This window comes from Moschus berezovskii, chromosome 5 (genome assembly GCF_049115385.1).
Source record: "Moschus berezovskii isolate FMDL1 chromosome 5, NW_MosBer_1.0, whole genome shotgun sequence".
Lineage (NCBI taxonomy): Eukaryota > Metazoa > Chordata > Mammalia > Artiodactyla > Moschidae > Moschus > Moschus berezovskii.
Window position 1 is genome coordinate 111,408,319 of NC_142464.1, and position 25,259 is coordinate 111,433,577.

The 25,259-nt window shown below is 42.1% G+C and overlaps 1 protein-coding gene across 9 annotated transcripts in view; it reads left to right on the plus strand.

Moving 5' to 3' along the window:
• The window catches only part of AFF1 (ALF transcription elongation factor 1), a 198,501-nt gene that overhangs the window by 49,309 nt on the left and 123,933 nt on the right, over positions 1 to 25,259 (plus strand). The window contains exon 1 of one of the 9 annotated variants that reach the window (XM_088836464.1): positions 7,165 to 7,378. The exons of 7 other annotated variants lie outside the window; for them this stretch is intronic. In XM_088836464.1, the coding sequence (XP_088692590.1) occupies positions 7,362 to 7,378 (17 nt within the window). In that variant the 5' untranslated portion in view covers positions 7,165 to 7,361. Of the gene's footprint in view, positions 1 to 7,164; positions 7,379 to 25,259 lie in introns of those variants that run through there. One more of the 9 variants, XM_088836465.1, reaches the window with a different exon arrangement.

Here is a 25,259-nt window from a genome sequence, read left to right on the forward strand (position 1 = left end):
GTCGGTGGTGCCATCCAGCCATCTCATTCTCTGTCGTCCCTGTCTCCTCCCACCCCCAATCCCTCCCAGCATCAGACTCTTTTCCAGTGAGTCAACTCTTCGCATGAGGTGGCCAAAGTATTGGAGTTTCAGCTTTAGCATCAGTCCTTCCAATGAACATCCAGAATTGATCTCCTTCAGAATGGACTGGTTGGATCTCCTTGCAGTCCAAGGGACTCTCAAGAGTCTTCTCCAGCACCACAGTTCAAAAGCATCAATTCTTCAGCGATCAGCTTTCTTCACAGTCCAACTCTCATATCCATACATGACCACGGGAAAAACCATAGCCTTGACTCTTATTCTTCAGCTTGGAAGCAGGGAAGATACATTGTTTTTTTTTTTCCTTTCTTTCTTTTTTTTTTTGGTGAGAGAGTAACATCTGATATGTATTTTCTGTTCTGTTCTGTTCTGTCGCTCAGTTGTGTCTGACTCTATGCGACCCCGTGGACTGTAGCCTACCAGGCTTCTCCATCCATGGGATTCTCCAGGCAAGAATACTGGAGTGGGTTACCGTTTCCTTCTCCAGATATGTATTTTAGGAACAATATATTCTTGCAGTGGAACTGAAGGCTAAGTGGGGAGAGAGACTTGTCTAAGGAGATACTTCTTACTAAGCTATTGAAAAAGCATGATGATGTATGAAGAACCTGAACGAAGGGAATGGTAGATGTTCTGGAGAGAATGAAAGACATTATGGTTATTTAAAATTTCCAATAGGAATCAGATGATGGAAGACTCAACGAATTGGTACAATATTGACTCATTAAATATAAGTTGGTAAGTTGAGGATGCATACTATTGGCCATAGAGCAGTGGTATCTAAACTTGAGTGTGAAACAATCACCTCGAGGGCTTGTTGGACCACACCCACCAAGTTTCTGCTTCTGTAGGTTTGGGTGGGGCCTGAAAGTGAGCAAAGGAATGCAGGCCTGGAGTAGCAGAGGAACCCAAAGAAACAAATGGAAGAGAGAACAAGCTGATAAAACTTCCAGCCCAACCATATCAGTAATTAAGATAAATAAATAAACATACCAGGTCCAAGGCGAAGATATAGCAGACTGGGAGTTCAGTTCAGTTCAATTCAGTTGCTCAGTTGTGTCTGACTCTTTGCGACCCCATGGACTGCAGTATGCCAGGTTTCCCTGTCCATCACCAGCTCCTGGAGTTTGCTCAGATTCATGTCCATTGAGTTGTTGTTGCTCTCCAGCCATCTCAGCCTGTGCCACCCCCTTCTCCTTTTGCCTTCAGCCTTTCCCAGCATCAGGGTCTTTTCCAGTGAGACAGCCCTTTGCATCAGGTGGCCAAAGTCTTGGAGCTTCAGCTTTAGCGTGTCCTTCCAATGAATATTCAGGGTTGATTTCCTTTAGGATTGACTGGTTTGATTTCTGTGCAGTCCAAGGGACTCTCTCAAGAGTCTTCTCCAGCACCACAATTCAAAAGCATCATTTTTTTTTTTTGGCCCTCTACTGCTGCTGCTGCTGCTAAGTCGCTTCAGTCGTGTCCGACTCTGTGACCCCATAGATGGCAGTCCACCAGGTTCCCCTGTCCCTGGGATTCTCCAGGCAAGAACACTGGAGTGGATTGCCATTTCCTTCTCCAATTCAGGAAAGTGAAAAGTGAAAGTGAAGTTGCTCAGTCATGCCTGACTCGTAGCCACCCCATGGACCGCAGCCCACCAGGCTCCTCTGTCCATGGGATTTTCTAGGCAAGAGTACTGGAGTGGGGTGCTACTGCCTTCTCAGCCTTCTTCAAAGAAATTTTCCCTGGAGATATGCAAACAGGCCAGTTTAGGAAGAGAAAGCGCATTCTTGCATGGAGAAGTGGATTAGATGATCTCCTTTGGTCTCCTTTCTGGAGTTAAGATTTGGTCATAGTTTATTTTCTATAATAATGATAAATTATTATATTGCAAAAATGATAATAAATAACAATACAGATAAATGTTCATTTTATAATACTTAGAATATTTTTAAATGCCCAGAATAAGACAAGTCATTCCATCCTTCCCAGCCAGGCATACTTGTAGCTAGCCACTGGTACAGAGACCCACTCAGTCTTTTGAATACACAAATTTATTTTCAATTTTGATGAAGTGGGTTCATAACAAGTACACTGTATAACAACTTTCCTTTAACCTTATACTATATCTTTTCATGTCATAAAATATTTTTGTAAAACAGAAGGATGAAAGCATTTTTAACCCAGGAGGAGAAAAAGCATTTTCAGACTGATTAAATCTGTACAACTAGTCTCAAAATGCTTTTTTCTCCTGGGTTGCATATGCTTCTGCATCCCCCCTGATCTGCTAATTGAAAGTCCTCTGAATTCTGCCTTCTGCTTTCATTCCCAAGAATGGAATCAGCTAACCATAAACAAGGCAGAGTGCCGAAGAACTGACACTTTTGAACTGTGGTGCTAGAGAAGACTCTTGAGAGTCCCTTGGACTGCAAGGAGATCAAACCCATCAATCCCAAAGGAAATCAACCCTAAATATTCATTGGAAGGACTGATCCTGATGCTGAAACTCTTTATACTTTGGCCACCTGATGCAAAAAGCTGACTCATTGGAAAAGACCCTGATGCTGGGAAAGATTGAAGGCAGGAGGAAAAGGGGGTGGCAGAGGATGAGATGGTTAAATAGCATCACTGATTCAATGGACATAAGTTTGAACAAACCCTGGTAGATAGGGAAGGTCAGGGAAGCCTAGCATACTGCAGTCCCGGGAGTTGCAGAGTCCGACAAGACTTAGCGACTGACCTCCCCACCCCACCCCACCCCACCCCACCCCGCCCCCAATCCCTTCTCTGGTGAAGATGAGACTGTCCCCTCCCTGTCTAGAGAAACCACCCTTTGCAGATCCAAGCAGCAGTTCATTTTGAATGATGGGGGCTCTTGGCATTTCTGAGATGATACGTTTCACTAAGTGAATAAATAATCCTTTGGGGACAGCCTCCCAAAGTGCCTTTTTTATACCCAGGAAAGTGTTTTGGGGCATCTGGGAAGAATGAACTTGGCTTTGTGGGAAGAGGTTTGAGCTGGAGTTACAGTTCTGGAGGGTCACTGATGTTTTTGTCCAAGGTAGCATACAGACTGAGAAATAAGGGACATTTTCTAGCATCTTATATTGGTTCCTGGATGTATGAGCAGAAAGAATTATAAAACACAATGAGTCCCCCCAAATAGAGGAGTATCATGCAAGTCCACACAGGAGAGTTTTGAAGAAGGTGGGATCACAAAGCAAGCTGACCACTGTTTGTTTAGGAAGTTTGGTGGTGACGGCAGGAGATGGGCAGTATCTTGTAAGAAGAGGAGACTGATGTGTGGGGGAAATAGCTGACTCTAGAGAAAGCTGTGGCAGGGAAAATAGAAGGGGAGCGAATATCTCATAGTACCAGAAAGTAAGGAAGTGCTTAAAAGGCAAATAGATCAAAGGGATCAGGAGCTGATGAGAAAGGGCTTCCAGTGGCCAGAGCCAGAACAATCTGAGCAGTAAAGTCCATTGTGTAAAGTACTGGGTTATAGCCCAAATGAAGAAGTAAGTATCTACAAGTAGATGCTATACTGGGGCTTCCCTGGTGGCTCATACTGTAAAGAATCTGCCTGTAACATAGGAGACTCGAGTTCGATCCCTGGGTTGGGAAGATCCCCTGGAAAAGGGAATGGTTACCCATTCCAGTATTCTTGCCTGGGAAATCCCATGGACAGAGGAGCCTGGAGGGCCATAGTTCATGGGGTTGCAAAGAGTCGGACATGACTGAATGACTTACACTTTTCACTTAGCAACTGAGCAACAACAACATACTCCTTATTTGTAAGGTAAATTGGGTTCATTAGCTTGTCCAGTGTGAGTGAACCTTAGGAGCCAAGGATTCTTCACCTGAAGTCTATGGAGCCTCCGATCCTCCCTAAGTGGGCTGCACGGGGACCTTAAACATCAAAGTATAGCAAATATTGTGTGTAAGGGTCTGTATCCTCAAATCTCATCAGGAAGCCAATGAATTCTGTGCCCCCAAAAGGTTAAGAATATCTTTTGTTCATTTTCACCACTGAACAAGACTGTAGGTTGGATACAATGGTGTTTTCAAAACACTTGGAGAAAATCACGCCCACGTGTGTACTGCACTACTTCTTCAGCCACAGGCAGTATCCAATTCCAGAGTCATTTCTCCTGCACTTTCCTATAGTTTTGCTAGATCTATTACAAATCAAGTGTAATCCCACTTCAGTTTCAAATTACCCTCAGTAATTTACATTACAAATGATCTTGAGAGCTGTGGGAATGTCAGGTGTACTGATGGTCTTCATATTTCCTTGCATGTGAATATTTGCCGTATTCTTTCATTTCCTCCTCTTTAGTGGAATACAACAGCACAGTTCACAGGGGAAAATGTAATTTTAATATAAGTGATTTTACATTACTAGCCAATGATAAATGGAAATTTTGTGAGTAAATGCCATTATGCAGTATTGTTTCTGCTGCTTTTATATGTCTGATACCAATTTAAAGCATAAATGATCATGGTTGGTATTTAGAATAACTGTGAGAAAGATGGGCTAACAGCTAACCCATTACCTGTTAACTTAAATAATGTTTTTATTTTGAGAAAAACAAAACTATTTCCAAAATTAAAAACTTTAGTAAGAGAAATAGCATTATGCAAATCTCCTTACTGTCTAGCTTAATAAAAGACAGCTGGATTCTCATATCTTTTTCTGAATTCAGTGTGTTGCAGTGTTATTTTGGTTGAAATCTATGAAGAAAATGAGAAAATGTAGCCTCACACAGGAAAAGGAGGAGTACTTTAATACCTTTTTTGATATGATATCAAAACTCTACAATCATAGTTTCCTAAAGGTTAGTTGCAGTGTAGAATCTGGAGTCATTTCATTGAACTGTTTTAAACTTTCATAGATTAATGTCCGTTGGTCTTTCCTGCACTTTCAGTGGATCTTTTACCCATGCATGATTTTGTACTATTTAGAAAATTTTGGTCACTAGGTTAGGCAGGTCTTCTAAAGCCACGTTCCTTACTGTCCGTACTTCATCAGGGATGTCTTTAAGTATTGGGAAGCTGTCAAGCTCACCATGACAGGTGTCAAGTTTTCCAAAATGCTTCAGAACTCAAATTTTATTATTGGCAATAAATACTGTCAGTTGTTTTCCTGGAAGAAACAGACTTACTTCGTTCATTTTTGTGAAAATGTCTGCCACGTAACAAATCAGTCAGTCAGTCAGTTCAGTTGTTCAGTCATGTCTGACTCTTTGTGATGCCATGGACTGCAGCATGCCAGGCTTCCTTGTCTTTCACCATCTCCAGGAGCTTGCTCAAACTCATGTCTGTTGAGTTGGTGATGCCATCCAATCATCTTGTCCTCTATTGTCCCCTTTTCTTCCTGCTTTCAATGTTTCCCAGCATCAGGGTCTTTTCTAATGAGTCAACTCTTAAAATCAGGTGGCCAGAGTATTGGAGCTCCAGCCTCAGCCTCAGTCCTTCCAGTGAATATTCAGGACTGATTTCCTTCAGGATTGACTGGTTTGATCTCATTGCAGTCCAAGGAACTCTAAAGAGTCTTCTCTAGCACCACAGTTCAAAAGCATCAATTCTTTGGTGATTAGCCTTCTTTATGGTCCATCGCTTACATCCATGCATGACTACCTTCCCATTTTGTCACAAAGAACACTAAAATGACCTGTATGTAGGGTCAAGATTTAATAAAAGTAGTCATCCCTACTGGTCGTTTCATTAAGGATATATGTAAAGGAAACAGTTTTTTTTTTTTTAACTGCTAATGTGTGGTGAAGAGCCACTGCCTTGTTGAGTGATAAAGTTCCAGCAGTTTCCCCACAATTGCTTTTGCTCCATCAGTGCAAATGTCAGCACAGTGAAAACGACAATGTCTTTGTGTTATTCTAAAAATAGCTGTGACCTTTGAGAAGGTCTCAGGGACTCCAGGGAGACCACGAATCACACTTTGAGAATCACTATAAAGATGCTTTGTGCCTTCCTCCCACCCCATCAGCCCCCACCCCATAGCCTTGCAGTTTTCAGGCAGATGTCAACATTTCTCTATGCGTGGTTCCTTAGTAATACAGTCTGGAGTAGTTCTGCGAGTTAGGTGGCAGGGGGACATGCATTTAAGTTTTCAGCCCCTCTACAGCGTGCTGCTGGTCCCCAGTGAGACCCGCGACGTTGTCTCCTGCTTATCAGGAAGCCAGGGTTTAAATGCCTTCCCTGGTCCCCCTAGTAGGACACGGTTTCGTTTGTACTTATAGCGTTTAATATATTGTCGACTTGCATCCTAAGCTATTTTCTAAAAACTGGTCAATTCCTTAATGACTTCTTTCAGTGCCAAACGAATTGCTGTTGCCTTTTCGTGTCTGCTTGTTGTCCAGTAACAGAGAGGGCGTTTTGTAAACGTTTGTTTCAGTGAAACGAAATCAAAACTGAAAGCCAACAAAGTCAAACAAGTGTGCGGTAGTCGCACATTTCCTGACTGCAAGCCTTGGCACGATCAAAAGTAGAGAACTTGGTCTGCTGCTGTGTTTTGTTTTGTTTTTTAATTCCTAGTTCACTTCAGGTTCTGGGGCCCCAATATTCAACACCGATTCAAACCGGGGCTGGAGTTCGGAGCGCCAGGGTACTGCGTGTTCCGGCCGTGTGTGTACATTGTTTAAACCTTGGCAGGAGACCGGTCGCCAGGAGGCTGCAGGCGGGGCTCGGCTGCGAGCGGACCAGCTGGGCTGCGTCGGCGCTCGGGGCTCGGCGCCCCCGCCCGGCGCAGCCTCGGGCTCGCCCGGCCGAGCGCCCTGCCCTTTTAAGGAGTCGGGCCGTACCACCAGAACTTTGTGGGCGGGGGTGTCCGGGCGAACTCGGCCACCTCGAGGTGAGCCCAAGGACGGTTTCCTTTCCCCTGCTAACGCGGGCCGGCGTGGCAGCGCCGCTCTGCGGGAGCTGCGCTTTGGTGGGCTCGGCGCCGAGGGAGCCCTCCTGGCGTCCCCTTCCTCCGGAGTCGCCGCAGGGACCGCGGTCGCTGTCGGCTTCGGACGCGACGCTCCCCGGGCCGGTCCGGAGTGGAGCGCGCCTGCAGAGGCCCCAGTGCCCGGATGTCTATCAGGATTAGCGCGAGCCAATACGCTCGGAGCCGGAGGCTGCGCTGAGGACGCCCGGGCTCGAGGAGCAGGTAGTCCCGTCACCTCGGGGAGTCGCGCTGGGGAATCGTCCCCGCCCGGCCCCGGCAAATGGTGAGCGCGGCGCCGGCAGGAGGGCCGCGGCTTGGAGGCGCTGATGGCCAGCAGACCTTGAGCTCTACGGACTGAATTATGGCAGCCCGGTCAAGGTAAGGCAGGCACCGAGAGAAACTTTTCCAAATGTGGGTGAGTGGCGAGGGGGACGGAAGGTTGCAGGGGACGGGTTGGGGTGCTGTGAAGAAGACGGGCAGGAAGCAGCTTTGTCATTGCTTTCTCATCGTTATTTATGTCAGATTTTTAAAAAGTAAAAAAAAAAAAGTCTGTAGGACGTACTAGACCATTTCTGCAGAGGAGAGGCAGAGGGGTCGAGTTAAAGTTAAGGCTCAAGTTAGATTTCTCTTCTCTGGCCGCCCCCCCAACCCCCATAATTATTTTCAGGGACTTCGAGTTGGCTTAACCTGTCTGCCTTTGCCCAAATCGTCCTTTAGTTTCTTTGTGCACCTCCTTTAGGTTCTTCTGATTTTTTTACCCCCCTCCCTCTGGTAATGCCTTGAGGAGCATTTTGGAAATCAATTAACACGAAACAGTTCGCCTTGGGGGTTGGTGGTTGAGAATTTGCCCGGTAAGTGACTGGAAATTTTACTGCCAAAATGTACGATCGCACATAAAACGGCACAGCTTTCGTGAATCTGCTGAGTAGGCAGAGACCAGGAATGTACCGGGGTTGGTGAAGGGAGAGGATAATGAACAGCAGTTGCTGTCAGAGGAACGCTATAGTAAGAACCTCCAACCCTGACTTTCCCTGGTTTGTTACCTTTTTTTTTTTTTCGTTTGGTAAATGAGCCTTTAAGAGTGATGACAAGGCATCAGTGATTATGAGATTCAGACCGCTGTGTGTGCTGTCATTTCAGTTGTGACAGCAGTTGGGGCTAAAGGAGGCTTAGGAATTTAGATATGCCTTCTTTTTTAACTTTCAGTTTTATTAGAAAGTCCTTTGGTGTCACGTTTAAAATAATTGGAGGGCTCCTCAAGTTGCTTTTTTGAGGTTGTAGAGTCATTTGGAGGAACGTTACAAGGCTAAACATAAGTCGGATCTGAAGACCCAGATTCGTCAGAGAAATAGATGCTTTCCTGTTGAAGTGTAGGCTTGATGAGTTAAAATTTTTTTCCTAAGAGATAGAACTTTCTAGGAAGAGAACTTCACTCTGTAGATAGTGTCTCCTATGTGCTTTGTATATAATTAATCCTCTTCTCTTAGTGGTTTATCCCCTGCCCCCATTTTATTGGTTTTTCTAAGAAGGAGGTTCTGGGGCCGTGTTGTATAGGAAAACTTTGCTGAGAAACTACAGTTGCATCTTTATTTTTACTAGCCTTGACTGAAATGTAACCTGCCCGAAGGGTCCAGGGCATCAAAACCTTGGATTAAGACATTGTGATTAAGAAATTAAATAGTATCTAACAGCGCTCAAAGCTAGAAAGCAGGGATTTGAACTCAGGTGTGAGTGATTTCAGTGTCTGCATCCTTGGACTAATGAAGAGTAAAATGAGGTAATAGCTAAATTGGACATGGCTGTGTGCCAGGCACAGCAGTTGTAATTGGATTACCTGGTTGACTCTTTGCAGTCACTTAATAGGTAAGTACTTTTTCACGTTTGTTCAGGAAACTGAGGCCCAGTCAGTCTTTTCTTGCTTGAGGTTACCCAGGTGGAGCAGTGCCTGACTCCTGAGCAGCCTGCAGCGTTTCCTCACTTCCAGGCTGCCTCTTTAATGCTGAGATGAGGTGTCAAAGGGGAGCTGCAGAGCCTCAATCTAAAGGCACAAAAAAGCAGTTCCTGCCAGAAATACTCTGCTGCAAGATGTAGAAATCCGAGTTATCAGCATGGTCGTTCAATTTGCTGGTGATTGAAATAGGAAGACTGTACACATTCCGCTCTTCTACATGGCCTTCAGATGTGCCCTTGAACTAGGAACAAAGCCACAAGGCCATGATGTCTTGTTTGCATTATGTCTGCATTATGGGAGTGTGTCTCACAAGTAGTAAATGTGCATTTTCTTTCCTTTTATATGTGTGTGTGCAAGCATGCACTTGCATGCTCAGTTGTGTCCAACTCTTTGCAACCCCCATAGACTGTAACCTGCCAGGCTCCTCTGACCCTGAAGTTTTCCAGGCAAGAATACTGGAGTGGGGGTGCAATGCCCTCCTCCAGGGGATCTTTCTGACTCAACCCACATCTCTTGGTCTCCTGGACTGGCAGGCAGGTTCTTTACCACTAGCTCCCAGCTGGGAAGCCTTCTTTCTTTTTACCACATCAATAACTGTGTTTTATTTATTTTGTATTTCTTCTTCAGAGAGTCCAGAAATCATTTCAGTTACATTCATTACAGATATAATCTGAATTTTGTTTTCATGCAATATTATATGATAAGCATTGTTCTAAACTGCTACTTACTCTTTCAAATTACTGTTTTGTGTAACTCCCAGTGTTTCAGTACACTGAAACATCAGAATTTAACTCTCCTGTAGTTTACTGATTTTATAAACTTTATATTGGAGTACAGTTGATCAGCGATGTTGTGTTTCAGATGTACAGCAGAGTGATTCAGTTATGCGTATACATGTATCTGTTCTTTTCAGATTGTTTTCCCATTTAGGTTGTTACATAACTTTGAGCAGAGCTCCCTGTGCTGTACAGTAGGTCCTTGTTGGTTATCCATTTTAAATATAGCAGTGTGTGCATGTTAGTCCCAAACTCCCAGACTATTCTTCCCCACCCACACTCCCCCCCAACCATAAGTTAGTTTGTTGTCCGTTTCTGTTTTTTGTTCATTTGTTTTTTTTTTTTTTTTTAAAGATTCTACATGTAAGCAATGTCATTTCTTTTCCTGTTTGACTTCACTCAGTATCAGTTCAGTCGCTCAGTCATGTCCGACTCCATCCATATTACTGTGAATAACATTATTTCATTCTTTTTAAAGGCTGGGTAACATTAAGCGTCTGCCTCCAATGCGGGAGACCTGGGTTCAATCCCTGGGTTGGGAAGATCCCCTGGAGAAGGAAATGGTAACCCACTCCAGTATTCTTGCCTGGAGAATCCCATGGACGGAGAAGCCTGGTAGGCTACAGTCCACGGGGTCGCAAAGAGTCGGACACGACTGAGTGACGGGACGGAACATTCCATTACACACACACACACACACTGTACACACACACACTGTACACACACACACTACACACACACACACACACACACTATACACACACACACACTATACACACACACACACACACACTATACACACACACAAGGGCTTCCCAGGTGGCACTAGTGGTAAAGAACCTGCTTCCAGACATAAGAGACATGAATTTGATCCCTGGGTTGGAAAGATCCCCTGGAGAAGGGCATGGCATGGCAACTCACTCCAGTGTTCCTGCCATGAGAATCCCATGGACAGAAGAACTAGCAGGCTTTGGTCCACAGGGTCGAAAAGAGTCAGAGGCAGGCTTAGCACATATGCACGCACACACACACATACACACACCACAGCTTCTTTATCCATTCCTCTGTTGATGGATTGTAAAGTTGCTTCTGTGTCTTGACGGTTGTAAACAGTGCTGCTGTGAGCATCGGGGTGCATGTATCTTTTTGGACCGTGTTTCACAAGTGGTGAATACAGACTTTCTTCACTTATAGCTGGAATGTGGTTCAAGCTCACTTAGACGTAGTGTTTGTGGGACAGTGTCTCTCCGACATCCAGAGAGAGAACACATGGAGAAGACTGCGAGTCCTTTTGGATTTCCGGGAACCCTCAAGTTGGGCCCCGCTGCCCAAGCAGTGCTAATAGGAAAGGAACCGTCACCTGTGATGTACAGTCTGGGGCAGTGACATCTTGTCCATGTGCGACTTGCCGCACCCGTTGGCTTTTGGAACAATTAATTTAGATTCTTGGACTCACTGGATCTAAACATTAATAGCTCAGCTTGTTCCAACCACAATAGTTTCATTGTGCACTGCTTAAATAATGTGTTTTCAGTTGTTTTTTGAGTAGAAGAGGTAGATGGAAACTTAGATGAAGTTGCCTTTTGTAGCACTGGACGGTGCTAATCTTTCATGTGTATTTCTTCTCTGTAGTCAGCTCCTAAAGATACTGTCTCATATTTTTAGTATCCCTTGGAGAAGGAAATGGCAACCCACTCCAGTGTTCTTGCCTGGAGAATCCCAGGGTCGGCGGAGCTTGGTCGGCTGCCATCTATGGGGTCGCACAGAGTCGGACACGACTGAAGCGACTTAGCAGTAGCAGCAGCATAAGCTAGAAGTACTTTGAATGAAGGAGGGACTCCTGAAGTATCTTCTGGCTTGTGAACTTTCATCAGTTAAGGTTGCATAATCCTCTCCTTCACTTTAAAGGACCAAATTGATTGTTTTGTTTTGCTTTGTGTTATTTCTTCTGCTAGATATAGAAGACATTTACTGAATGAAAGGTCAATTGCCGACGTTTTAAAAATTAGATTTTGGGTCAGTATTTTGAGAACATCAACTATATGGTTTGCCTTTTCAGAATTGTGCAGAAAGGCAATTACTTAAAAGTACAACGTTGGTTAAAGCAGAGCATACTCTATGCCTCCTCTCTCAGATCAATGTGTGCAGTTCTTGGGGATCTAGAAGCAGAGCAGATACATTGATGACACTTCCTATGAGAATTGTAACAAACTTGCTTCCTTTAATGTGAAATAGTTACAGACCATGGCTTTAGTTTCCAAATTCTAACCTAAAGCTCTTGGAAACTATTTTCATAGACCTATATAGCCTGGCCCACCATCTTTTGTGGACTGGTAAACCCTATGATCATGGCATCTGGTTCCATCACTTCATGGGAAATAGATGGGGAAACAGTGGAAGCAGTGTCAGACTTTATTTTTTGGGGCTCCAAAATCACTGCGGATGCTGATTGCAGCCATGAAATTAAAAGACGCTTACTCCTTGGAAGGAAAGTTATGACCAGCCTAGATAGTATATTAAAAAGCAGAGACATTACTTTGCCAACAAAGGTCCATCTAGTCAAGGCTGTGGTTTTTCCAGTGGTCATGTATGGATGTGAGAGTTGGACTGTGAAGAAAGCTGATCGCCGAAGAATTGATGCTTTTGAACTGTGGTGCTGGAGAAGACTCTTGAGAGTCCCTTGGACTGCAAGGAGATCCAACCAGTCCATTCTAAAGGAGATTGATCCTGGGTGTTCATTGGAAGGACTGATGCTAAAGCTGAAACTCCAGTACTTTGGCCACCTCATGCGACGAGTTGACTCACTGGAAAAAGACTCTGATGCTGGGAAAGATTGGGGGCGGGAGGAGACGGGGACGACAGAGAATGAGATGGCTGGATGGCATCACCGACTTGATGGACATGAGTTTGAGTGAACTCCGGGAGTTGGTCATGGACAGGGAGGCCTGGCGTGCTGTGATTCATGGGGTCACAAAGAGTTGGACATGACTGAGCGAGTGAACTGAACTGAACTGAAACCCTGTGATGGGTAGGGGAAGGCATAAAGTCCTATCAGTTTGTAGATCGATTCTTTTCTATGAGGATTAGCTTGCGTTATATTGAGGAATGTGTTGATGGATAAAAGAGAAAACAGGGCTTTGTCTGATTCTTCATCTCTGCTAACCCTTTCACTGAAGCAGTTCCTGAGCATTAGAAAGGAGCACATATGTCTCTTCAACTACCGGTAGGGATTAACTGGTTTTAAATGCACCTTGTGCTGCCTGAGAACCCCTGGTCCATCCTCCCCACCCCCACCTCCAGGGTAGGGTGGGGTGGGGTGCTCCAGTGAGACTGGGGGAGTTGAACTTGCTTCTTTAGTAGAGTAGCCTCTAGTGGCTAAGAGCATCTTAAAAAATTGTTTTCAGACAAACTGCAAAAGGAAGTTAGGTTTAGTGAACTCTCCCACAGGTTTTTTGTTTGAATTTGCCTAAAGTTAATGACGTTTAAAAAAAATAACAGAGGAAAGTCAGATTGTTCCCAAGATTATTATGAAGCTGGTTTTTGGTGGATCTCTGACTCTGGTGGATCTCTGACTCTGATGGGGAAAGTTTTCCATTGCAAAAGGCAGGGCCCTTAAACTGGTATGGAACCAGTTTTGCCCCATCCTCTGCCCCCACCCCCGATTTATGAGCTTTGTAAAGATTACCTTGGAAGAAAATTCATGAATGCAAAAAAGCTCTGATTAAATATGAGCAAATATCAAAGTAGAATGTTTGGTGTTTTGGAAAGTGCAGTTCAAGGAAGTGATTTCAAGAGGGAAATAATTTAGGCAGCGTTTTGACCCAGTGAATGTCTTCATTTTTTCCCTTATGACACCACTGTAAACTCTGTCCTTGACAGACGAGAAACAGACAGGTCCCATAAGTGATTTCCTTCTAGTTTATCCTGAGAGCCCAACTGAGCTTCCTGACTCAGATGACAGGTTCTACCATGATGAAGGTGGTAGGAGAATTGAGTCTTTTTTTTTTTTTTAATCAGCTGATTTATGGGGATCTTCTTTGGCAAAATGGACTCAAGCGGTCTCACGAGAGTTAGGGGATTCCATACTGTACCATGAAAAGGTGTTCACTAACTGGTTCTATACTCTTTTGAAAATGGAATTCAGTGAATGCTTCATTTAAGCAACTTAAATGTCAAATATATTCATTATCTTAGTCATCGATAAGAGAGATCACCTTTATCTGGGTACTGTCCCTTGTCTTGAGCATGCGAATCTACATATTTACTTAATAGTTGTAAAATGGAGGAATTGTAAAGCTGGTTAGCTTCATAACTGCTTTGAGTTGTAACACACAACTTGATTGCTTCTAAATATCTAAACTTAGTTTTCCATTAGCAAAGTTCTCCATTTCATTTGCTTCCCAAGATAGGACGATAAATGTATTTCCAAAATCTGTCCTCTGAAAGGGGAAGTCCTGTACGTGACATGGTGGTGAGAAAGGCCTGCCGGCTACAGTATATTCTGACTTTACCTTCCGTACCCGTTGGAAATACAGCCGGCACCTTGAGGACAACTTCTTGGCTCAGAAGTACAAACATACCAAGCTTGGGTATCGTTACCTCTCTGTTGTGGTTCATTTTATTGATATGGGTTGGCTGCATAACTTTTACAGCTTAAATGGTTACCTATCCTTTTTCCTTCAGTGAAAAAAAATTGGGGGGAGCCAGATTGTAGTATTTTTAGCTTTGCTTCAGATTGTTCTTCATTTTATTTTTAAAAAGTTATTTATTTCTGGCTGTGCTGGTCCTTCGTTGCTGTGTGCAGGCTTTCTCTACTTGGCAGCAAGTAGGGGCTACTCGCTGGTTGCTGAGCACGGGCTCTAGGTGAGCGGGCTTCAGTCGTAGCAGCCTGCAGACTCAGTAGTTGTTGCTGAGCTTAGCTGCTCCACAACATGTGGGCTCCTCCCCTGGCAGGTATCGAACCCCTGTCCCCTGCTTTGGCAAGCATATTCTAATCCACCGTGCCATGAGGAAAATCCCCCTTCATTCATTTTTGTACGAATGTAAATGTGTTCCTTTACTCGAAATATAACAGCAACTAGAACGCAAAATAATCTGTTGCTCGAGCATGTCTGTAGCAGATGACGTTTAGCTTTAGGCCCTGGGGGAGGGGGGTGGATAAGATTTATAACTTTTGGTGTTAATGCCCTTGGAGACCCAAAAGTAAAAATTAACTTTAATAAGCATCCCAGCGCTGACTTTTTGTGTCTTGGCAGCGATCAGTGTTGAGAATCCTGCCCCTGTGCAAACTTTCGCCTTTTCGTATCTACCCACAGCGAGTTAAAGCTTAACCTGATGGCCACAAAGCCAGCCGACTTAATATCCTGCAAGTCTTTTTCTCTGGTGAACGTCTGTTGTTCTCTTGCATTGGTTTAGTGACTTCTTTTTTAATTTAACCAGATCGGGGACTCCTGTCAGGTTCTTAAGGCTGTTACTCAAAGCTGTAATTTGATGTCAGATTTAATATATTAAGAGGAAATCCCAGTAGTGACATCTTGTCAAAAGGAACTGCAGCAAACAGAAGGGGGAAATAGATTGTATTTCTATTGACAGCTAAATTGTCTTGATTTGGGGATTAGGTATCGTGTTTCCAGAGGGACACCCACAGTCCCCCACGTCTTGAAAGTACCAAAGACTGTCCTTCCTCCCCCATGGCTCACGTGACGGTGAATGCCTGAAGGCCTGTGGGCCACTTGATCCTTGTTTGGGTGGGCTGGGGAGAGTTCAGGAGATGACTCTTGAGTCACTGGGTTGCCAGTGTTTTACCCACAAAGGATCTTGCTTTTCTTTCCAGTATTGCTTACCGCTTGATTGGGCAATGAAACAAATAAAAGTGAAGGAGTATTTTAGGGACAGGGTGGCTATATTAAGGTCAAGGTTCTCAGACCGGACTAGACACAAGAAACACCACGAGAGCTTCTTAACAGGCAGATTCTACACTCCCCCCACCCCCACCTAGAGATTCCTAGTGGGTAGGTCCAGGGTTGAGCTTGGGTAGAGGAGCCCTGCTGGGTCTGAGGCCAGAGGCCCACCTACCACTCTTGGTTAAATCGAGTGTGTGTGAGAGAGATACAGTGTCATATAAACTATATCATGTAATGCCATTACATTCTGATTTAATATATATTCATTGGTACACGTGTTCCCCCTCCCCCCGCCACTGAAATAGACAAGAGGTTGGTATAGAAGGAAGATGTCTACTTTTATAAATTTACATACCAATTACAAACTCTGTTAGTTGAAATGTCCAAATGCACCTATATTTAAAATATGAAAAGGGAGATACCAAGAAGCAACCTCCAATGTTTGCTCAAGCCGAGCTTTCCCAAGAATTACTTCCTAAGGACCTGGTTACCTAATCGACCCTTTCATGTCTACTCTGGGCTCCCTCCCAAAACTGCTAACTCCATGCCCCCACCCTCCTTACCACCCAGCCCTGTCCCCTGTCAGGTGGCAGTTGTTTTGGTCCAGGGGAAAAGTTACAACTGAGTCAGTTGTACCAGTGAGTCAGTCAGCCACATCCCAACTTTTGAAACTGAGATAAAAGTTTGTTTCCCCTCCCCCCCACCCTTTAAACAAGAGCATTGTCTAGGTGTTCTGTCATTGAGCGAAGAATCTGCAACAAAAATTTTTAAATGGAACTCCTCTGGAAAGTAAATGTTAAAATTACAGCAGAAGTCAGTTCCTGTAACAAAATTCAGGAAACGCTTTCTGGTATGTGGGTGTTGGAACTTTTCAATTCTTGGAACTTTCCTTCAGGAAACTGTCCTGTCAAAAGCAGAGCAGTCGATAAAATATGAAGCTCAATTCACAAAGTGGTGTGCAGTGTAATTAAGTTTTGATGTGGGGCATGTGTTTTGGTAGTGGTGCAAGAGCTTGGACTGTCCTGTGGCTTTCATCCTGGGTAACCGTGCATCTGGGTAACTTGTTAAATGGTTTTCCTCTCCTCATTCTCTTTGCTTTAAAAATACAGGTGTACCTGATTTGCTCGGGATGTGAATTTATGGAAAGAGGTATAAAATTAACCAGTTCCCATTGTTTTGTGTGAAAGTATGAAACCTGTTTCCTATCCAGGTTTGCAGGAGTTACATATTTTTGTCTTATGATTGACAAAATAATATATATATTTTTACCTTCAATATTTCTAAGTGAGATGACCTACCTAGTAAGGTGGCAACTTTAGCTACTAAAACACTGGTAAAAATTTGAGTTCATGATCTTAGGATTTTAAGTTTTTTTTTTTTTTTTTAAAGGAAAATAACTTCTTGCTGAGTTAATAAACTATTTAAAATATGATTTTTTGTTTTTTTGATTAAAAACACTTATTGGTTCAAAGTTCTAGACTGTAAAACAGGAGCTAAAACTCTCATTTTATATTTTTTTCCAAGTAATTTTCACATAGCATTTACATTTTTAGTAATTACATTTTTCTGTTATTTTTTTTATAGTCTGTATATCTGCCTTTCTCTCTCAACTCCCTCTTAGAGTTCAGGCATACTTGTGCTAGGTCTCCATTAAAAAAAAAAAAAGCTGTGTGAATACCAACTTTGTACCACATGGAAAAAATCAGGCAGCAACATTTACTAACATTAGGATACTTAAAGGGTAGAGGGAAACCCAGTATGTTACGTTTGTTTCACAATGAGGCTCTGCTAACTGAAGATACAGAGACGAATAAACAGTGTGGTCTGTGTCACTTGGTTTCAGTAAACTTCAGAGTAAACCAATTAAACTTAATTTTTGTTTTGGGCCAAAACTGCCCAGAAGACAAAAAGCCCTAGATGGGAAGTCATAAAAGATTGAATTTGATCATTTCTATCATATTGCTGATAATGTAGGAGTTTTGTTTTAACCCTCATGACAGGGACCTATTCTTACAAACATCTTAGAAACATATTTTAACAGTCCTGTTTTTCTGAGGATAAAGTGAAAATCATTAGATTTTACTTCATGTGAGTTTAATTTGTGGGCTTTTAAAAGTCTTGACAGTTGTCATGATTAACCTAAAATGAAACTTGGTTTCTCTTTGAGGTTACCCATAATTCTGTGGTGAAACCCCTAAGCTAATGGTATTATCTATTATTTTAAAGACCAAAGTAGAAGCTTCTCCACTCCTTTTGGTCTTTTGGGTATTGTGGTAAGTGACTTTTTTTTTTTTTTGCAGATGGATAGGGGTTAGCTTTAATCAAGGCATGTTCACTGTCACCCAGATCTTTTATCTCCCATGTTACTTCTCATTTTATGGATGCTTCTTCCCAGCCCAAGGTTTTTTTCCCCTCTCTCTTTACAACTTTGAGGCATATAATGAAGATCTTAAAATTTGGCCTTTTCAAGTGATTTTTAGTTCCTTTACTGAATAATACAGTTATCTCCATGAATCCGTTTTAGAACATTTTATCTCCCCTCATGCCCCATCCAACCATTAATCTACTTTTTGTCTGGTACATTTGCCTTTTGTGGGTGCTTCATGTGCATGGAACCTTGTCTTTTTTTGCACCTGGCTTTTTTTCACTCACGTAATTTTTTGAAGTTTATCTGTGGCATAGCGGGTGTCAGTAGCTCTGTCCTTTTAATTGCTGCATGATTCATTTCATTGTGTGGATAGGATAGACTTGTTATTTGCAGCGTTTTGCCTTTTTTTTGTTGTTTTTGGTGGGGGAGGGGTATTTGAATAATGCTGCTTTGAATATTTGCAGGTCCTTTGTGTAGATTATTATTCTTGTTTAGGAGTGAAATTGTTGGGTCTTATGAGTCTTGTGCTTAACTTTTTGGAGAAACCACCAAAATGATTTTCAAAATATATGCTCACCCATAGCCATTCATTTGATTTCTTGTGAGTTATGTACTGTCTTCATGGTCTGTTGTGGTTGTGGCTGTGAAAGTAGTGGTTCTGAGATGTGATCAGTTTTGCATTTGATTATTAGGAAATGTTTTAAATTTATGTATGACTTAAAAACACAACTTTTTTTTTTTTCTATAAAGGAAATTCCCTTTGGTATTTCTTAAATTGATTGGGCTACTTGATAAAGAAACTTATCAAGGAATGTTTCAGTTCAGTCGCTCAGTCGTGTCTTGACTCTTTGTGACCCTATGGACTGCATTACACCAGGCTTCCCTGTCCATCACCAATTCCTGGAGTTTGGTAAAACTCATGTCCATTGAGTTGGTGATGCCATCCAGCCATCTCATCCTCTGTTGTCCCCTTCTCTTCCTGCCTTCAATCTTTCCCAGCATCAGGGTCTTTTCCAGTGAGTCAACTCTTCACATCAGATGGCCAAAGTATTGGAGTTTCAGCTTCAGCATCAGTCCTTCCAATGAACACCCAGGATTGATCTCCTTTAGAATGGACTGGTTGGATCTCCTTGCAGTCCAAGGGACTCTCAAGAGTCTTCTCCAACACCACAGTTCAAAAGCATCAATTCTTTGGTGCTCAACATTCCTTTCTTTTTTTCCAGTATGTAAAGGAATGTTAAAAGAAAACCAAATTTAAAGCATCAGCTGTTGCTAAAATCGCAGAAGAAAGTTCCAACCCACAACTCATATCACAGATACATAATATAGGATATATATTATATATAAATATATGTATATATATTAGGATATATATTATATATAAATATATGTATATATCAAATATGTAATAAAGGATAGATATGCACCCTTTCTTTCATAACTACAAAATGGCCCTAGAAGTTGTTACTTCAGTGCACTTAGTTAAAAAAAAAAAAAAAAATTCAGGCAGGAATTAGCTTGTCTCATTTAGTAAAGCTTCTGGAAATTATTAGAATTGGGTTCCTGCCAGGAAAGGTGGTGACCGCGTGCCTTCAGCTGATGATGTGCTCCAACCTTCCAGAAAATATAGACCTATTTTACGAACAGAAATATTTCACGACATGCTCCAAAGTTGTCTGTCCGTGCATGTGTGATGGTAGTGACAGCTGTTCTGGGAAAACAAAAACAGAAAAGCTGTGAGGCCCAGCATTGTGGTCTGTTGCATGGCTGCCTTGCCTAGATGAATTTGCCTGGTGTTTTTTCTGCTTTGGAGGTATCAGTGCATTATGGAATGTTATTAGAATTCACTGCTTCTGGGTATTAATTTTTACCTATTTAAAGATTTTGTGTGTGTGTGTGTGCACGCGCACGCGTGCTCAGTAGCCTCCGACTCTTTTGCGACCCGGTGGACTGCAGCCCTCCAGGTTCCTTTGTCCATGAGATTTCCCAGGCAATAATACTGGAGTGGGTTGCTATTTCCTTCTCCAGGGGATCTTCCTGAAGGGATTGAGCCCTCAACTCTTGTGTTTCCTGCACTGACACGTGGATTCTTGACCACTGCGCCACCTGGGAAGCCCACTTAAAGATTATCTATCAGTATTAGTAGCTTAGTGACTGTGGCTGATTCCCATGCATGGACAGCGCTTTTCACGTCGGTTCTCTGTATCCTGAGCTGATGGAGCCTCACTGTTCACTCCGAGCCAGCATTGTGTGAGCAGGGCCCTGTGTTGCTTCAGACAGATCTGGGTCTCCCTTCCCACAGGTAGACAGATCAGCAAACTGGCTGCAGAGCAACAGCAAACTGCGTTCGGTGCTATGACAGAAACCGAGCTGGGCTGGAGAAGAAGGGAGTGTGGGGAACGTGGTCCCACGTGGGCTGTGAAGACCTTCAAGGAGGTTAACCTGCAATGGAGAAAATGCAAATCATGACAAGTTAGAATTAATTATCCTTTCAGAATGTGCGTGGAAATAAGTGTTGCTGGTTAGAAGGATGGCATTTTTAAAACAGGGCAAATATGGTTTTAAGAAATAATCATCATGGAGCAGTTTCTCAAAATAGAATTTGTGAATTAATTCTATCAAAACTCAGCCCTGTTTTTTTTCTTTCATTTTATTTTAATGAAGGCAAAATGAGTTCCATAACAATGTAACTTGAACTTTAAAAACAGAGATTATATTTTTTTAAGACTTTGCATTAGTTATTGCATACATATAAACAAACATATGGAAAAAGAAACCTTCGAGGACGTTTTCTTAGTTTGGAAGGCATCAAACAAAGGATATGATAGAGAAGTTCTAGCTCAGTGAGGACAGCCATCAGGGGATGAAGATGTAGATTGTAAGAACGGTTTTTAAGGCTGCTGCTGCTGCTGCCAAGTCACTTCAGTTGTGTCCGACTCTGTGTGACCCCACAGATGGAAGCCCACCAGGCTCCCCTGTCCCTGGGATTCTCCAGGCAAGAACACTGGAGTGGGTTGCCATTTCCTTCTCCAATGTGTGAAAGTGAAAAGTGAAAGTGAAGTCGCTCAGTCGTGTCCGACCCTTAGCGACCCCATGGACTGCAGCCTACCAGGCTCCTCCATCCATGGGATTTTCTAGGCAAGAGTACTGGAGTGGCTTGCCATTGCTAAAAGGTCAATTACAAAGCATCTTTCTGTACATGTTATGGGGAGTGGGGTGAAAGATGGCCTCCATCTCTGTCTAAAACAGATCTTGAAGAAATAAGTTGTATATATTAAGTTTAAGCAAAGCCAAGGAATGAACTTCTCGTTGAAGTTAATTAAACTTGAAAATACAGTAGGAGGTGGTGTTCTTTTAGTTTATATATAGAAATAGATAATCCTCTACCTTGGATATTTTAGGAAGTACCAGATGGTTTTAAGTACCTTTTTCTCAAGGGATTCTGTGGCTTTAAAAAAAAAAAATCACAACAAACTTCTAGAGGAACTGAAAGTTCTTACCCTCTGCATGCATCAGGGTTCTATTTAATGATATAGAGTTACTTCAAGGAGCCTATATTCATCATCACATCATCTTTCTTCTATCTCCGTTTTATACTTACTTTCATACATACATTCATTTCATCTATTTAGCTGTAGCCCTTTTGTGGCATAACATATGGTAATTTTATGACTGTATTGTGAACATGTGAAAAGAAGGTATATTCTTATTTTCAGGGTCCAGAGTTATATGTGGGTTTGCACATTACATCTATTTTACGTTATTTCCATACTCTTTGTCCATTTATTCTGCTGTGGACTGAGAGATGAATAAAGTCTCATACAATTAGAGATTCTGTTTCTCCTACCATCTTCTTAAGTTTCTGCTTTACAAATGTGTACGCAGTGCTTTCGATGCATAAATATTCACAGTTGTTCTCTTTCATTTTAGATCACTCCCCTTGAAGGTATTAGTTTTTTTGTAGATACTTCCAGAAAGTTTCTTTGAGTATCAGTGACATTTTTTTTGAAAATAAAAAATGTATCTTTATTTACATTTTTCTTTCCTGTGTATTTTATTTTGGTTTAAGGAGTGGGAGGGGTGGTCCAGCCCACCCCACCCCCCACCTTCCTGCCCCCAGACTAAACATTTTGTTCTCTGTTCAAGAACCACCGTCAACCCAATGACTGTACCTTTATAATGTGTTTTGATATGTGATGAAGCTAGTCTCCTTTCTTTACCCCCTCATGCTTTCAGAATTTTCATGAATGTTTTCTCAGGTATATTTTTCAAGATCAACTCGAGTAGTTTGTCAAAAACTGGTAGTTTTTTAATAAGAAGACTTCCTAACAAACTTGTAAAAGCCTCATCCTGTTTTTCAGAAGGATTAAAGTTTTAAACAGGATTTCTGTGTTCTTTGTAGATTTTCACTGAATGGAAAAAAAAGGTAGGTTTGAGTGCCAGGGACTCCTGAATCACCAGCCAGATACCACTCATTCATCTTGGAGACATTTGGGAAATCCTGAATGCCTCAGTTTCTCCAGAAAGAAGTGAAAATATGTGTTTGTTTCTGTCGGGAATGAATGTATTATTAGTGTAACTCTCAGTGGAATCTTATTTCTGTAGGTGATTTACATCTGACTCTGGGAAGAAGGGGTATTTTGCCATCTCTGTTTTGCTGTGGATAGCATCTCACTTTCTAGCAGAGTTTTTGGTCTTTCACTTTTCCTTGACCATAATAGATATAATTTAGACTCTTTAAAATCTTTTTGAAGTTCAGTAAAGTAAAAGAAACATTTTTTTAAAGTTAACTGTAATTAAGATGAGAGAAATATCTTTCTTAAATCTCAAGAGTTTGACCAAGTATCTTTGTGTTCCTTTTCAGCTTTTTCTTTACATCTTAAATGTTTTCACATAATTGAATTATTCTTTGTATACATTTGATAAGTGGTTTATTCAACATACAGTGGAAAAGAAGATGAGATTGGGGTTCCTTTAGGTTGTTGTGATTTTTGAGATTGTCATTTTTCTCTTAAATTTGAGAAGGAACAAATAAAGACTTTCAGATATTTTATGCTTTGAATGCCATGCTAAGAATACATTTTTAAAAGCTGAAGATAGCCCAGTTAACACTGACCACAACAAGGTTTTATTTTATACATTGTGCTAGGAGCCAAGGTAGGAATGGAGGTATTAACACACTGCCACTTTGGTTTAATGGCTGTTACAGCCTGTTCATGGTTCTGGTTATGGAAATTACCCTGAACCCCATGTTTATGAACTTCACTCATTTGTCTGCTTACCAGACTGTCATAGTTTTAGAGCTAGTATAGCCCACAAATTTGTAATAATTGAAGACCCTTTGTGGGATTTTTTTTTTTTTTTCTATTCACATTTGCAGATACTGTTCATGCAAGCTCACACAGAACCTAAATATTACCTCCGTAGAAGTTGGAATCATACATGCAGGCTGAAATCATTAGTTCTAAGCATGCTTTTAAGTATTAGTTTGAAAAATTGCCTTTTCTGTTTTTTTCTTATCAATCTCATTTTAAAATCAATAAGAAAATAAACATATTTTTGACAATTGTCTTTAACTTTGTAAGTCTTAAACAAATTCATTTAAATATATAGGAATGGAAAATTCAGATATATTTTTATGAAATTCCTTTAAAAACTGTGCCCAAACCATAGGACAGTAAGAGTCACTGTAATTACTCATTTACTTGAGGAAAACATTTCTGATTTAATTCAGAAATGACTTTTTTTCACTGTATTTTCATAGTTGAGCCGATAAGAGTGGGTGGTTATTTCAGTAGGTATTGGGATTTTTTTTTTTTTTCTTTAAAGTATAGTTTCCTCAGTACTAACTGCTTTTCTCCCCAAAATGGATTTGGAACAGAAAAAGCAGCAGAAACAGCGATGAAATCATGTGATAAAGGTTAAGCCCCCAGGCTGAATCCAGCGTTTCTTCACTCATGCTGCCAAAATGTCAAACATTTGGAACAATAATGGAAAACAGTGCAGTTGATGAAACAAAAGGTACAAACCATGCTTGAATAGGATGGTTTATCCTGTACTCCAGTTAGTTTTTTGTTTGTCTGTTTTGGCAGGAGGAGGAGTGGTATAAGGGATCTTTGAGTTTAATGTCAGAGGCAGGGGGAGAATGTGGGAAAAAATGAATTATCTTGGGAGCGTTCCTGTCGGTAAACTTGGACACTTTGAAGGATAGAGGCTTTATGTATAGTTTTGGTATATGATAATAACAGTCATTTGTTCTGTTATGTTTTGGGGCTTCCCAGGTTATGCTAGTGGTTAAGAACCCACCTGGCAGTGCAGGAGATGTTAGAGATGCAGGTTCAATCCCTGGGTCAGGCAGATCCCCTGGAGGAGGGCAGGGCAACCCACTCCAGTATTCTTGCCTGGATAGTTCTTGCCTGGAAAATCCCACGGACAGAGGAGCCTGGTGGGCTACAATCTATAAGGTTGCGAAGAGTTGGACATGACTGAGCGACTAACACATGTATGTACATGGTCTGAGCCAGGAATTTTGCGTATTTGAGATCATTGCATCTGTCCGGCAGAGATGATCATTCCTGCTGCACAGATGAAAAAACTGAGGCTAGTGGAGATTCATTCATTGACTGACCCTGGTTACCCAGCAAGTGACTGCCTCTACAGAGCTCCTCCAGACTTCCAGGATAACTGTCTTTATCCTCACACACTTATCCACACGGCCAGTGTTCCTTGGTTTACTAATGGAACAAAGGATGGATGGAAAAAGTGGAACACGATTGTATGTGTTTTGTTTTTTTTTTTTCTAATGAACTGACTCTGAAACAGGAAAAGGGAGGGAGAATAGGGAAACATGGTATTTGTAAAATTCCTATCAGGGTGATGAAACGTGCAAAAGAAACGTGAGGTCAGTCTGTCCTAATGCCCTGCACTGTTTTCCCCACAGCTTGGTCTTGCCCCATGGGGGATTTAGGCAGAGACGATGCAACCATTTGAAGTTGCGGGGTATTTGTAACTCAGGGAACTCCTGTAGGATTTGGAAGGGGAGATACATGTGGGTGGAACCTTCATGGATAAAATGTGAAGACTTATGAGAAACTCACTGTGAATAAAACAGACACCCTTCTGCCTCTTTTTAGTATGAAATGCATGGACCTGCTTGCTCCTGCTTCTCACGCCATCCTTGGGTTGTCCTTGTTTTCTCCTGTTTCTACCTATTCTGGGGGATGTTTTCGGCTCTAGGGACCATTGTATCATGTTTAATTGA